General features: G+C 42.2%; 1 protein-coding gene, 1 long non-coding RNA gene and 1 other non-coding gene across 3 annotated transcripts; 2 read left to right on the forward strand and 1 right to left on the reverse strand.

Annotated features, from left to right (window-relative positions):
* The first annotated feature begins 4,203 nt into the window (after positions 1–4,203).
* TRNAS-CGA (transfer RNA serine (anticodon CGA)) lies at positions 4,204–4,285 on the forward strand. The gene has a single exon. It is a non-coding gene; the product is annotated as a tRNA-Ser (tRNA).
* An 824-nt stretch (positions 4,286–5,109) lies between these two features.
* On the reverse strand, positions 5,110–6,741 carry LOC113464285 (uncharacterized). The gene is made up of 3 exons (XR_003389126.1): positions 6,654–6,741; positions 5,294–5,551; positions 5,110–5,194 (listed from the first exon to the last, which is right to left on the reverse strand). It is a non-coding gene; the product is annotated as an uncharacterized LOC113464285 (long non-coding RNA).
* A 287-nt stretch (positions 6,742–7,028) lies between these two features.
* Positions 7,029–10,289, forward strand: LOC108624597 (uncharacterized). The gene is made up of 3 exons (XM_018023996.2): positions 7,029–7,450; positions 9,511–9,632; positions 9,746–10,289. The coding sequence occupies exons 1-3, from the start codon at positions 7,115–7,117 to the stop codon at positions 10,095–10,097; spliced, it is 810 nt and encodes a 269-aa protein (XP_017879485.1). The 5' UTR covers positions 7,029–7,114; the 3' UTR covers positions 10,098–10,289.
* Positions 10,290–15,788: the final 5,499 nt, after the last annotated feature.

The raw sequence follows: 15,788 nt of genomic DNA on the forward strand, positions 1-15,788 counted from the left end.
CCGCGTGGGGATGACTAGATTCGAGACTCGAGCAGTACAGATAATCCCCACTGCCCCCTTTGCTTTTAAATTACCACGTTATTATACGAAACGCATATTGGAGGAGATTTTACACGATTGCGAGCAAGACTCTAACTATTAACTCTAATTATATAAACTATTGACTCTAATTTAAACAAAGCAAAGTGAAAAATGTCAGGTTTCACTTAGATAGCCAGAGTTTAAGTCGAGCAAAGCTCTGTACAAAGATGTCCATGCCTCTGTGCAGAAGTGCTCTAATCACGACCATCCCGTCTCACTGCGGAAAGGACTTTTTGATCCGGTCCGACCTTACTGCGCATGTTCATAGAACAGAAACACCCTCACGACTGGCGAGGCAGGCCATTCAGGTACAGGACCCAAGCTCTAGTCAATCACTTGACCAGAATCGCAGTTTCTCTCCCTGGTACCCAAGCAAAATGTGACAGATAAAGTATTATTCGCGGCGCGCGTATGGTCTAACTATTAGCTCTAATTTAAAGCTAAGAACAAAATGTCAGATTCTGTTTGGGTAGCTAGTATTCGAGTCGACAGGGCCCTACACAAGGATGACCATGTCTCTGCGTGGGAGTGTTCTGAACCATCACAGCTGGTCTTACAGAATCTCCGCACAAAGGCATCATCGGAACAACACCTTTAAATAGAACAGATAGCACCACCGCGACTGGTGGGACAGGCCATCCAAGATACAGGACCCAAACCCTGATCAATCGCTTGACTAAAACCATAGTTTCTCCGATTGGTACCCAAGCAAAATATAACTAGTAAACTACTGTTTGCGGGTGCAGGTATACCAAGATGCAAGCAAAATTGATTAATCGAAACGAAAGACGGATGAATTTAAATTCACTCCATTATAGAGTGAAATTTAAGCCGGGATAACCCATACCATACAGCACCACACATACGCATACCTTACAAACTGACGAAAACGCGTAGGCTGGGATGCCAGAATGTAGGATTTCTCCTCTTCCCGAGCTGTCCTCCACTATTTTTTTTGCCCCCACTTACGTTTCTCATGATCATTGGGGACATGTCTAATAATGCCATATGTAAGTGGGGAGAGCACATTGAGCATACAGCAGCATACAGTAGTGGGGAGAGCTCGGGAAGAGGAGAAATCTTACATTTTGGCATCCCTGCGCGTAGGCAAGACGATGGAAAAAGGTAGGTTAGGGTCCAGGGACGGACCGGACACCTGTTTAAAGATGCGCCTGAACCGGAAGTTGCACATTCAAAATGCATAATGCATATGCGGAATGTCAAAATTAATAGTTGAACATAAATTATGTTCACTATCAATAGGTCAGTGAAATAAGAATTAACAATAATAAGAAAATAAAAATGTCGATAATAATAAAATAATGCTACTGATGCGATTTGAAAGAGACATCGATCCGATATACAGGGTGTTCCGTAAAAAGTATTAGAGCCGAAAATGACAGAGTGCGAGGGTCATTCTGAACAACAATTTTCTTCGGCAAAATGTAAAATGGGACTTGGTTTTTGAATTATAAGCGAAAAAGACTGACTAATGAGAGCGCGCGATCCGCTCGCGGTCAGGGACAGACGTCTTGGCTCGAGTCGGAGCGTCCGGGCATAGCCAGGGGAACAAGTGCTCCGCTCAGTACGAAGTGTTTTAATAAAATAACGAATAAGAAACTACATAAATAATAAAGGAGGAATTTAATAAGATAAATGAGAAATTAAAAAGTCGCAGCGAGCATTGAATTTAAAGGAACAGCAAGAACAGAGATTGTACCGACCCATTCATCCGCAACCTGCTCTGAAGAAGATGGGCTACAGTGAAGGAATCCTGCTGATTCTTGCCACTCGCAGGTAGAACGTTGGTTGGAAAATTGTAGACTAAAAAGTGACAGTGGAAAGTGAAAGTGACCTGCGAGCAACAAAGATCAACAGGATGACCCATTGACCGTGATTCATCTTCCTCAGAGCAGGTTGCGGATGAAGTCCAACCTATACTATCTTTGCAGTTCTTTTAAAGTCAATGTTCGCTGTGACTTTTTAATTTCTCATTTATCTTATTAAATTCCTCTTTTCCCCATCCATTCCACCTGAATAACAGTTAAGTGTATTAATTTTTATTCATAATAAAGAATGAACAATCTCCTTGTATTGTTATTTATATACTTTATTAGTCATTATTTTCTTAAAACACTTGGTACTGAACAGCTTGCCCTGGCTATGCCCGGGCGCCACGATCCGAGCCAACCTACCCGTGGTTGAGCATGGGCCCTACATGTGCTCTCATTGGGCAGTGTTTTTCATTAATAATTCAAAAGCCATGTCTCACTTCGCATTTTGCCAAAGGAAATTGTTGTTCAGGGACACCAACAGAATAACCCCTTTTCGGCTCTAACACTTTCTCTGGGACACCCTGTATATTCCTCCTCGATTTATGGATAATCGTGAATGATCATGGCAATCAGGTGATTTTAAAGGGGTGATTACTAATTTCAAGTAGACATCCCCAGGATTGGGTCGGTTGGTCAAGAGTCATAAATAAAAAATGCTTAGACATTTTCCTCTCCTCCAAATCGATTTTCCATTTCTCTCTTCCTCTATTTATGGATAATCGCGCAGTTATTCGAGTGATTTTAAGCAGGCTAACCAGTAGTAGCCAGTCTTAGAATGGGTCATTTGGTCAAGGGTTGTAAATAAAAAATGGTTGGACACATTCCAAATCAATCTCGTATCACCATCTTGTAAATTAATCTCCTATTTCTCTGTTTAGGCGATGAATCGATGAATTTCTGCGTAGATAACAACAGGTCGAGGACAAACGGACGCCGCCCTCGCCCGGGGCCAAATTTCGACGGCGCGCGAGGCCGAAGGAAACGGGGCTGGACGAAACGTTACCGGATTCGATGTACTTCGACGATTGCAACAGAGTTTTCGAATCGTCGCCCGTCGGTTAATAATACTTGATACCGCGCGATCCGATGACGCAGGGATTAATGTTTCCCGAGAGGTCAGCCACTTGAGGGGATCTTGAAATTACAGTAGAGCCTTCCACTATGATTTTTCATACACCGGAATCGGAGGAGAAGTGATACAGGTGTGTGTCAATAATTAAAATTCATTATTACAGAAGTTCGGGAACTTAAGAATTTTTATTTGACGTAAAGGAGGGATGCAAAAATTTGAAAAAATTTTCACGCACACTACTCGTACAGTATTACATCCCAGAAGTTTTTTAGAATTTTTCATACGTCAGATTTAGAGACACAAAACGTCTGTTTCGGAAGGTGTACAAATACACAAGCAGGTTAAATAAGTAGAGAATACGCGCGAATTGGCTCGGTTTTAACGAGGAACAAGGTCTCGGATCAGGCCGCGCTTTCGCAACGGAGGATGCGCAACGAGAGATAGAAAGAGCAGAAGTGATGCTCTGGATTCGAACCCGATCACCGCTTTCGAAACAACTTTTCAACGAACTTTGTTCTCTAGCGACAAATCTCTGATCATTCAAAATTCCACGGGACGTCAATTAAATTCTACCATGGCGAAACGATAGACAATTAATTATTACTACAGTTTTATAATAAATCAATTTGCTCGTGAAGTCTGCGGGCGAGAGTCTTGAAAGTAGGACTTGATAGCGAGCGAGCGTGACGCCGCGTCTGAATGCGAACCAAAACGAAAAAAGCAGTAGCCGTATTACGTTTAACCACGGAATTCTCTCGACCGTTTCCGTACCGGTGCTCTTTTCAATTTTTCCTCGCACCGGTTCTCACATTTTTCCGATACGGTAATCTACATTCGTTCCGTTAGAAAGCGAATGTCAAAGGTACGCGGCGGACGACGGACGGCGACGGCAGCGGTACGTTTTCGCGGTTAACCGGTTGCTGCCGGAGATAAGAGAGCTCGACGGCCTCGAGTTACCATTTTTCATACACGCGAATTAAAACCGATCGCCGCTCGAAACGTTCGCCGAGCTGAGGCCGTTTCATGGTTTATTCACAATTTTTTACGATATAACTACGCTAGCAAGCGATTTAGACAAATTCGTAGGTATACAGAAGGTCTGATGGATTCCTGATTTTTTTCACACATCTTCGACTGCTGAAGTAAGAGATATTAAATTATTACCGGAGGCTGGGAAGTTGCATCCCCGAAGAGTGGGGGTTGTGTCGAGGGGTGGCAGCCGTGGCCGAGTGGTTAAGGCGTCTGACTCGAAATCAGATTCCCTCTGGGAGCGTAGGTTCGAATCCTACCGGCTGCGAGGTCGAGCGAGCAGCGAGTCCTTTTATTTTCATCCGTGTTTAATTGCCGGTGGAACCCTTCGACGAGCGACGAATCGATCGAGCCTAAGAGCCGCATTCGCCCTCATTCCTGACCGACTTTACCTATACCGTACCATCGTATGTATTAATTTTGTTTCGACATTTCAACCGGAAGCGACGTAACAAATAAATGTAATGGCGCAGTCGAAGGAGTCTCCGTTTGCCTTCGCTCCAAACGCGGAGCGCACTTGTTAATACAAACGAGTTTCGAGGGGACCGTCTGTTTCTACTGTTTGCACAGATTCAAAAAACAGTTCGGAATCGACGACGTGTAACGCTCAGACCTTATCGTCAAACGTACGTACTTACGTACGTGCTTCAATTCCCTCGAAATTATGTATATACGTTTCATTTATATCACTTTCGTACTTTCTTACAGAATTGCATATGGAAATTTCATTTAGCCGATTGTAACGTGTAAACAGCGTCAGCCTTCTCTATAAAGGGGCCTGGATGCAAGAAACCTAAATCTTTTGCAAAGTAAAAAGAATTACAAACACGAACATGTATTACTAATACGTGTTTATTTGGTGCGTGATTTTGCTTTTGCTAATACATTAATTACTTTAAAAAAATTACAATTTTTTGCAATTTCTTTTTCGCTTAATATAGCAAGTGCATTTAAGCATTCTACACACATGCTTGACCTTTCTTTGAACTTTCTTCTCCAGTTGAAGCTTGAATTGTAACTCCTGAAGTCGAAACAATTTAATTGCCAGAATTACTTCGTAACCAATAAAACAGATCTGCTTGTGACATTTCGAAAAGCTTGTCTTCTTTTCTCTTTTCTGTTAATTTTCTTTCTTGATACCCAGAGGGATATTTCCTTGGCATGGACATGATTAGGTCTAACAATATTAAACATTTTATAGTGTGAATTATCAAAATACTATATGCAATCTAACTTAGTAGGTGAGGTAAATAACCGTAAATACCGTAAAACTTACTTTATGTTTATATGTTGCACACTTGCACTATACTCCTCGGGAGTTCTCCGAATCAAATAACAAAAACTGAACACTTGCACCATCAAGAATTAGTTTGAAGATCTACAATATATATTATGATAAAATGTACTTTTCGTCATACTGACGATAGGAATATTGTCAAGATTTCATGTACAGGTTTGCATGTATATTATTTTAATTCTTGAACATGTTGGGGCCCCGGTGCATATCATCCACTGCACCCCTAGATAGCCGGCCCTGCACGTAAAGGTTGTTGAGAAAATAAAGAGATGCACTGCTATACGGTAATAAACGTGATATTCAATTACCTCTTAAATACTGACAATAGGAAAAATTTGCATACGACCTTTTTTGTAGCTGACAATTAGAGCTACAACTTTTGCCTGAGATATTTTTCACTGGCACCCATAAATAAAAAGTAATTTAATAAACAATGAAGTTGCTTCTTGAAAAAAAAAAACTTATTTTTCATCCTAGTGAAAAATGCTTCGAATAAGAGTTGTAGCTCTCGACGTCAATTACAAAAAAGGTCCTATGCAAATATCTTCTATAACTTAATATCTAACTGCACGCGTTAATGACTTGTCGACGTTAATGAAAGTAAACGAATCTTGGAAAGATGCAAAGGGTCTCTTCTTCGTATCATTTTAATTTTCGTTAATTACTCCTTAATTATTGATGCTGGAGAAAAGTATTTGAAATAAAAGTTGTCGATATTTACGAAAGTTATAGCTGTCGTCTCGAAGAATTTTATGTTGGATTTACAAAAAATTAACGAAAAATCGACCAAAGGCCGGTATTCAGCGTCGTTACTTATATTTAAGATCGCATTAAGCATTTACTTAAGTCCCTGTTCCCTGTACAAGACAGGAACAGGAAACATGGGATAGACAGGGATAGCAAATGCTTAAAACGATCTTAAAAATAAGTAACATCTATGAATATCGACCAAAGTCTTGGATGAAACTTTAGTTCCGACTTTCGCCATGGAGAATGAGGCGAGTTACGCCTGCATGAATTTCTGAATATACAGTGGAGGTACGAAAAAAGGCATAAGCCCGTTTTTGTAGGTCTCATTGAGATCTAAAGCTTTCATCTGAAAAATCTTTCGCCAGCATGGAGATTTACAGACTTCCCCTTAATTACTCACTAAATTAGAGGACTTGAGAGGAAATTGCAAATGATATTTTTTGCAGCTGACATCAAACCCTACAACTTTTATTTTAATCGTTTTTTCGCTAGGACTAACGGATTGCGTATAATTATTACTATACTAGTTGCAATTCCGGTTCTTTGTAACAGTGTAAAAGTCGAATGAATTGGAAACGTATGTACATACATTTCATGACATATACCATACGACAGACGTATTTCCAACAGGTGGACTTTCGTTATTAGCTGCGCATGCATGCACGCGTGGGCGCGTTATCGGAACAATTTCAATTGTCACCTCGGGCGGCACGTGGCATAAAAATTGACGAGTTTACAGGTGTCGAACGGCCCAGCCTGATTATTATCACCGAAGCTTGCCCGGCCGTGACAAACGATCGCCGATATCTACGTGTCCGCATACGCGCGCGTCACGTTCGGCACGGTTTACAAATAAATAAATAGAGAAAAACAATGAAGGCCGGATGTATCGATCGGATCCGCGAGCAGCGCCCGATTCAGTTCGGTGGACGATTAGAAAAATTGACGCGTGACTTTACCGCGGGTTAAGGATAGACACGGATTCCACGCGGAGGAAGTCGGGCGCCGCGGGTCGCGTCGTCGGCCAGTCCGTCGGTCGCCTTCCTGGTCATGTTCGGTTTCTATTTGTTGGACGTTCACGTGACGTCACTCAGATTGAACAAGGAGGTGTACATGGACACCGGCGGGGCGAAGTTGTCGGTCGCCGTGGTCTTCGTCGACTTCCCGGCGACGGAAGTGCGCGAGCGGGAGCGCCGGTTTGTCGAGGAAGAAGGCATTTACGTGTACAAGTTCCGGGCCGGCCAGTCGTATCACTTCTCGATGGGCTGCGGCAAGCTGATGAACAAGATGAAGAGGGTCAAGCTGAAGATCGGCATTTTCAAGCCCGACGAACGGTTCCCCGTCTGTTATGTGCACACTTACCTCAGCGGATGCGCCTGCGACATGGTTCGTTGACAGTGTCATTAAGCGACTAGGATAGTCACTTCGTGATTTTTCTAACATCTGTCGGTAAAATTTTCACGTTTTTTGCTCTGTTTTATCGATAAAGAGGCAACAACAGTGAAAAATGTGGGTTTATGGGATTCCACTTTTCGTTCTTATATACAACTTTTGAGTCAGATACCTCTTCGGAAAGAGGAAAGTTTAATCTGACGTGCTCTGGTCTTAATTTCATTCAGAATCATTTTTCTTGGGGTATAAAATTGCTTATGAATAAAGGCATTCTAACTTCAATTTTGAAGGTTGTATGAGCCCTTACATAAAAGCAATGAGAAATAATTCAAATTTTAACAGTTATTAGATATTACATTAATAAAACACTGTGCAGAATTTTAGAAGTTTCTCAAGTTATCACATCTTGAATTCTTATGTTGAACGGCAAGATTTTAATTTCATTTATGAAAATAGATGAAACAATGAGAGAATTTTGTACTTTTGTATATATATATATATGAAATTAAAGTTTTGCCATTCAACATATGAATTCAAGATATAAGAATCGTTTAACGGTCTCCAAAAATTATATACATATATACTATATCTCAGCTACGTATAATACAGGGTGAGGCAGTAACTAGTGATAATAACTCCGAAAGTATGATAGAAGCAGAAAAGTTTTCCAAACAAAAGATGCATGGGACAATAGGGGCTGTAATATGTTGTTAATATTTCTTTCCTATCATTTATCGTTTATCGTTACATGGAGGCGGAAAAAACCCAAGTGGGTCCCTTCGACAGCGATACCGGCTATTTCTTTCCTAAGTGGAGTCGCTACGGAGATGTGAAGATCACCTTTGATTTTTTAAATAGAATGCTATGTTTCGGTACCTGTTTTCTGATAGCGGTTATTGAAACGAATCCAATGAGGTACAACATTAACAACATAACAAAGTCTTTGAAGGTCAGCAAAGGTCATTTATGACAAAAAAGACGAAATAAACTCGCATTTACAGAAGGTGTTCAAGGTGCCATTTGTATCAATGCAGTCAAGCTATACATACATATAGCTTTATTTCAGTCAATTAGCCCAGAAATGGACTTGCTTTACAATTTGGCCCTACTCGCTCATCCTTTCATGCCTTCCTCATTCCATCCTCTCTCCACTTTCTTCGTCTTCTTAGTCTTATTTCTCCTATTTTACATTTTGCACCTTTACGTCCATTATGAAAAAAATAAACTTTCTCTTGCTCATATCAACACATAACACATAACTGCTTAAAAGAACTAATTATAAACTTTAACAGTCTTTTGTAATTTTGCATAATCGTTAATACGTTTTAAGAATATTTTAAAGTTGAAATAATAACAACTTCGAACATATTGTTTAAGATACACAACAAAAAATAAGCAAAGCATAGAATTATAGAACTTGTAAACAATGTAGACAATTAGAAGTCTGGTACAATTCCATTAAAAAGTGGCATAACCATACATTAAAATACTAGAAATTATACGTTAAAAATTCCCTGTGATTTAGAAATAAATGTCAAACAGTTTTATAAACCTTACCTCTATGTAAATATCATTTGTCCTTAAAGTTTATTGCTCTAATATTAGACATTGTTTTTTATCATATTTCTTAAACTCTTGGTAGATATCTTATGGCTCATGCAACCTTAATGTAATTTCCAACGCTCATATTACTGAATTTTAGCAGATTTAACTTTTCTATTTCTGAAGAGGTAACGTAAGAGGTAGGTAAAATACCTAACGATCCAAAAATTTTCTCATACGAGGACCAAAAACGTAGTCCTATAAACTCGTATTTTTCGCTAATTTTCTGAATAACATTGACATTCCGTCTTATCGCGCTACTATCGGAGCTAATCCCTTCAAGAATAAAAAAAAAAGAACTTGTCACTCGGTGCTTCATCCTCTCTGATTTCAGGAGACCCCGTTTACCGCCAGTAGAAAATACTAATAGTAATCTAGACTTGTATTGCGATTGTAGTAGTAGCAATCCGTTTATAATACGCGTGAACGATTGGTTAAATATATTAATGAAGGGGTCGGCGGACGTGGAGCGGCCAGTGCCTTTCGTATTCCGAGGGCCGTTCGAGTTGGTGGATCCAGGCCGGAGTTTCGCAGGATCGATAGATCTCGAAATCACTTTGACCAATCTGGGAAAGTACGTATGTAACGTGGTTTAGAGATGATCGCTAGCATGACGGTCCCGGGCCTTGTTATTTCACAACTACAACGGCGGTGTTTATCGTCCTATGTCGATTTGAAATCGCTCAGGAGCCTAGTCAGCTGGTACGCGTTGGCACCCGACTGTTTCATCTTCAAGAACGACTCCACGAGCCAGAGCGATGAGTATAAATGTTACGCACGAGGCAAGGAAGCGTCGGGGTCGTTGATCGTCGACGACGATCCGTCGGTGGTTCAACGAAACCGTGTAAAGAATGAATTGTTGGAGTCCTCTTCGCCGGGCAACTTGATGGCGACCATTGCTGGAATATCGCCTACCGGAGATCGACTAGCTCTCGGTAGTCCGCCGCCTAGACTGGCCAGGCCGCCTCTGGTCGATCCAACGCAGTTAATGAGACGGAGACGAAAAAAGGGCGGAAAGAAGGGCAGAAAGAAGAAATGATATCCCGCAAAGCATAAAAGTGAAACAGAACCATCCTCGAACACGTTTGACCGAAACAAATCCCTCGGATGCTCCTTTAGGAGCCGTTTAATCTCGTAGAAATCATTGAAAATAGCCTCGCTTGTACGTCCCTGGTCTTCCTCAGAATTTCTAATCTATTGCAACCTGTAAAATGAAATTCATTACCTTTTATCTGAGAATCAATTTTCACGAGCTCCTCGTAATCTACCCTTCGTCGTTTCGTCCTTGCAGCAGCAGCTAAGTGAGCCGAGCAACAATAGATGTCTCTAGTGGATAATCACGGAGGCTGCGTCGATAAAACAGATCTCGTTCAACTAATTCCACCGGATCGATTCACTGGCGTTTGTTAATCATCCCCGGGAGTGAAGACGATCCAAGGCCCAGATTGACACCCCGTCGAACGCATCTATCATTCATCGAATATAATCGGCGAACACATCGTTCGGTGTAGGTATATAAGCACGCCTCTATGGATTGGCTAGCTGCGATTGGGCCAGGGACAAGGGCAGGGACAGGGAGAGAAACTGGATTACAGGACCGGTCCCCGGGGGACCGAGGAGCCCGGCGGCGGTCATGCATCGATGACTCGAACAGGAATCGATGACCCAGCGATCGGACGGTCGATCTAACGATTTTCGGCTTGATAAAGTAACAATCGGACGTTGCCACGATCGCGCCGGACGAAACGTGGACGACCGGTACCGATGGATTGACAACATTTTCCCGCATATCCAAGCCGTTTCTTCAAAATAGAAACACGGTAGGGAAGACGCCCACGCGTGTACAATTTATGCGAGGAATTCTGCGCAGCTGCAGCAACGCGTACGCGGAACCCGTTCGCTCCACGATGTTCTCCCTTGAGGAAACGCCACGTCTCACATTTCTCCGGACCTCGAAACTGAAATTAAAAGCCCTGCTCGATCAATTAAGAACGGACATCGAAAGAACCGAAATTCCTTCGACTCCGCGTTTTCCATGCCGTGCCTCGCTGCCCTCCTAGTCTCGTCCCTCTTCGTCCAGCTTTATGCTAATCGAACGCCCCTGGTCAATGTCGAGTCTTTATTATTCACCTTGATTCTTAATTATGAAAACACGCTATTCCTCTGGATGGCACGGCGCGCGTCATCCCTCGCGGAGTCCCACGGTTCCGACAAATTTGCATGAAGCTCCAAGAACCGGATGCGCGACTCTCCTGAGAGGAACCGCGGTCGAATTCGGTGGGGCGTAGGAATGCGAGCGACCGACGTCTGCGAGACCCCCAGCAAAGAACGGCTCGCAGGTTCAGCGCCGACGTCCTGCAACCTGTCCTCCCGAGGCGTGTGAGAGCAAAGGGTCGCCCCTTTCGTCAACCGGTTTCGATCGTTCCCACCGCTTTTCCCGTCCTAGCTTATCCGCGCAATTCGATAAGCTCGCAATTGATCGAACGAAACGCTCCTCAGACGGCGACTAGGGAACGATCGTAATGTTTATCAATTTTTATTTAGCGCGAACGACGGATGAGAAAATGTGTTCACCCGCTCGCAGTTTTCGCAGTGTTCGATTCCCCCCACCCTGGAGTCCGTTCTTCCCACGGGCGAATCGAACCGGTCGTAACAATTTTCCTCCTGCAGATTCTCCTCGATTCTGCAGGTTCGCAGGGGGTCTCGGCGAAGGGTTGGATTAACCCCACGAAGAAGACTTTCTGTCCTTTCGGAGAAATTAATTACGAGCGTACTGCTCGAAGATGCGGCGAAAGAGGGGGGAGGCAGGAGGGGGATCGATCGTCGGTGAATCCGATCTCGATCGGGGATCGGATCGGATCGGTTCGGTTCGGGTCGGATCGTCGATCCGTTCGGGGCCTGGTACGAGGGAGAGAGAGAGAGAGAAACTGGTCCTCGGCCAGGGAGCAGCCCCGGACGGTCGTCGGCGCGGTTGCAGCAGCCAGCCGCCCGGGTCCGGCCGGTCGGTCTCGGATCTCGTCGGGGGCCCCTCTCTCGGCTTCGGTCCTCAGTCGCTCGCCGATACCCCGACGAGGCGGAGGCCCCCGGGTTGTCCTAGGCCAAGGTCGCGCTCGGCCAGAGGGAGGAGAAACGGCGGATTCCTCTATTCGCTTATCGATACGCGCTACCCGTTGAGAAATCGTTTCGATGATGCAAAGAGCCTTCGTGCTCTCCGCCGAGTTCACGGCCGTCCGCCGGTGTCAACGTATCTCCGGGCTGCTGGGGAAAATCGACTCGCGGCGGAGGGGGACGGGGGAGGGGGGGTTCGGCGGTTGATACCGATATCGATTTAACGTACCGGCAAACGATTTTCTCTCGCGGTGTAAGTGGGTGCCTGCGTGTGTCTGTCTGTGCGTGTGCGTGCAGTAATTCCTGAGACAAGGAGATGTAATGTAATTGTAATTCACGGAACGGGTACGTACCCCCTGCATACAGGGTGTGAATTTCGACTGAAGCAACGGAATTATTCCTGCTACCGTTGAGACTGAGGATAGCTGACGGTGCGGTATGGACTTTTTTTTTTAGTACATAGATAATCGAACAAAGGATTTGGAAAAATTCTCATGTATCACACTCGTCCGGTGGTAAGACCTCTGAACTTTTTCGTCGATTCCCATTCGACGGAATCGGAGAAATGAAATGCGGAAAATGTCGAAAATTTTATTCGATGGGGTTACCGGGTGTGAAAACGTTGAATCCGTTAGGCGCGGTCAGTGTCCCGTTTAATTATATATCCCCACCCTGGAATCCGTTCTTATCAATTCCGTTCTTATCAATTATCCAGTTTCCACATAAATAACACGCGCGCTCCATCGGTAGGAGGAAACTCGCGTCCGTGAGAAAATCCTGCTCCTGTCCTCGTTTTGAAAAAAAAATATACGAATCATTAATAACGGGTCGCTTCGCTTTGTATGCGGCTGAAATTAAACCTTGAAATCTGTACATTAACTCAGTGCCTTTGGCAAATTTTGATAAAAAGATTCCTAAGGAGTGGAAATCCAATTTCAGTGAAACCTTGTCTGATTAAATTGAGAAGAATATCATTCAACTTCGATTTTTCATAGTTTCGTTAATAATAGACGGATTTACTTCGTACGCAGCTGAAATTAAACCTTGAAATCTGTACATTAACTCAGTGCCTTTGGCAAATTTTGATAAAAGGATTCCTAAGGGGAGAAAATCGAATTTAAATGGAACCTTGTCTGATTAAATTGAGAAGAACATCATTCAACTTCGATTTTTTACAATTTCTTTATAATAGACGAATTTACTTCGTACGAAGCTAAAATTAAACCTTGAAATCTGTACATTAGCTCAGTGCCTTTGGCAAATTTTGATAAAACGATTCCTAAGGAATGGACATCCAATTTGAATGAAATCTTGTTTAATTACATTGTAAAAAAACATCGTTCAACTTCAATTCTTCATAGTTTCGATAATAATAGACGGATGTACTTCGTTTGCGGCTAAAACTGAACACTATCTATTTTAATTCAATTCATTCGGAAAATTTTGATAAAACGGCTTCCTAGGGGGGAAATCAAATTTGTAAGAATCCTTGTCTAATTACATTGTGAAAAATATTGTTCAACTTCGGTCGTTCATAGTTTCGTTAATAATAAACAGATTTACTTCGTTCGTGGCTAAAATTAAAGCTTGGACCTTCCAGTTCCTCGAAGCAAACGACAGAGAATTTCTGTCTCCAGCAATAAATAAACTACCAAACGTGAGCCAATCTATCCGACGAATAATAATAATGATAATAATAATTATATAGAAAACAGAGAAGAGGCAGGGATAGCAATATTTGAATGGGGTCGAAGGCGGTTCCTTTCTGTGGGACCCAATGGTTACGAAAGACCCATCGCGCAGAAGAGTAGGCAGATTAATCGAAGGGTTCTTCGAAGGGGTGGCCTAGAGGGGTTGGACTCGCGAAGGGTCGATCGTCCAATCCTTGCCTCTACTACCAACCAGTTATTAGATACGTCTAACCGGATTCCAGCTAAGATGGAATAGCGTAGAGAACGAGCCACCGTATTCTGCCTCGTAATTGTTGCAAATTGAACCGGGGCTCTCGATAAATAGTTTCCTATGGCTTGTTACTTTGCCTACTTGAACAAGTCGTTCTAAACGTACCGCGATGACGCGCGTTTTAATTCCCGGTCTCAGCCCTGAGGCACAGCCACCGTTTTATTTTCCTGCTTTTTTTACCGCTCGCTCGTACGCTGGCGTGTATCCCTCAATTTTCCCAACACTTTTCGCACGCTGCAACCGAAGCTAAAAATACAAGCTTTGATTAAAAACGACATTCGATGTTTCCAATTAGATTTAGTTAAAAATCGAGTTCGATTTGATTTCGTTTAAGAACGAATGTAAAGAGGTTCTTCTAGATGTAGACGCTGCTGGACGTACTGGCTGATCGCAGAAATAACGACGGGATCCGCGACATGACGAACAGGTTTCCACGGAACGTCGCGTCCGTAGCCGGTGACGAGGAAAAAAGCTCGCGTTACCCAGAGTTATACGCTTAGTTATTACCTATATTAGCTCGTCCCATCTGGATGATCTCTCCTCGTTCTACTCGTCCGATCAAACGAGGACAACCGCTGCTTGCCTTGTTCGCTTTGCATGCAATTTCCTCGACTGATCTCCCGAGTTATCAATTCTATTTTGCAAGTTCCACTGGATAAGAAGTTCTGAAAACTTTCGAAAATGTATTACAATATGAGCAGCGAGTGTGACAATTTTTGATCGAGATTCATCGAATTCGCAAATTTCGAAAATGTCAAGACGGAATTTTCGTCATTCTTGCCATTTCTTTCTCTCCGAAATTAGCGTACGGAAGTCGATGAAAAAATTCGTGGCCGTAGGAATTTTTACGTTTTGTCAAATTTGAAGGGGTGAAAAACATTACAACACGATTTACGATATATTCAAAGGTTTTCTCCGTGCCTAGCGGATGGACATCGACGAAAAAATGCTGAGATCTACTTCTACACGAGTAGTACATCCGCGAATTTCCTTAAAGTAGTATGAGCCGTAAGATCAATGCCAAAAGCTTAAAACGTGTAATAAAAAGTTGTATCCAATATTTGAAGTAATGAACTTTTAAGATAAATGATATTAAGGTTTATAAAATTCTTCGACCCGTTTTCCTTAATCAAGAAATTTTTAACAAACCTTTACATAAAAACAATGACAAAGCGTTGAAATTTTTACAGTTGTAATAGTAATGAGACACTGTACAAAATTTTAGAAATTTTCCGAGCCTATTAAGAAGGTTATTGCATCTTGAATTCTTACATACGTCGAATGATAGAATTTTGATTTCATTCATGAAAAAATATGAATGGAACGATGACAGAATTTTGTAATTTTGTATAATTCTTAATACATGATTTAAGAATGTTTTGAAAGTTGAAATAATGTCAATTTCGAGGATATTATTTAAGGATGGTATATAATAAGGGTAATATTATAGGCTATATACTTAAACGATGCTAGCATGTTGAATTTGTTATTATAGATTCCTATTACTATTAAAAATCTACCTGTAAAATTTCAAATCAGTTCATGGACTTTCTAATAAATTATAGTAAAATTTGTCAAATTCATCAAAAATCAACAAATTTCTAGAAAAATAATCATTATTCATGAACTTTAAAGAAAGTTATTGGTTAAAATACAATAA

This window comes from Ceratina calcarata, unplaced genomic scaffold (assembly GCF_001652005.2).
Source record: "Ceratina calcarata isolate Rehan_Ccalc_2016 unplaced genomic scaffold, ASM165200v1 scaffold321.2, whole genome shotgun sequence".
NCBI classification, from domain to species: domain Eukaryota; kingdom Metazoa; phylum Arthropoda; class Insecta; order Hymenoptera; family Apidae; genus Ceratina; species Ceratina calcarata.

Excerpts from the sequence above, each read along its gene's own strand:
- LOC108624597 (XM_018023996.2), top strand. The coding sequence starts at position 7,115 with ATGTTCGGTTTCTATTTGTTGGACGTTCACGTGACGTCACTCAGATTG. Across the intron at positions 7,451-9,510 it reads GCGGATGCGCCTGCGACATG|GGGTCGGCGGACGTGGAGCG; the intron begins GTTCGTTGACAG and ends ATATTAATGAAG. Across the intron at positions 9,633-9,745 it reads ACTTTGACCAATCTGGGAAA|GAGCCTAGTCAGCTGGTACG; the intron begins GTACGTATGTAA and ends GAAATCGCTCAG.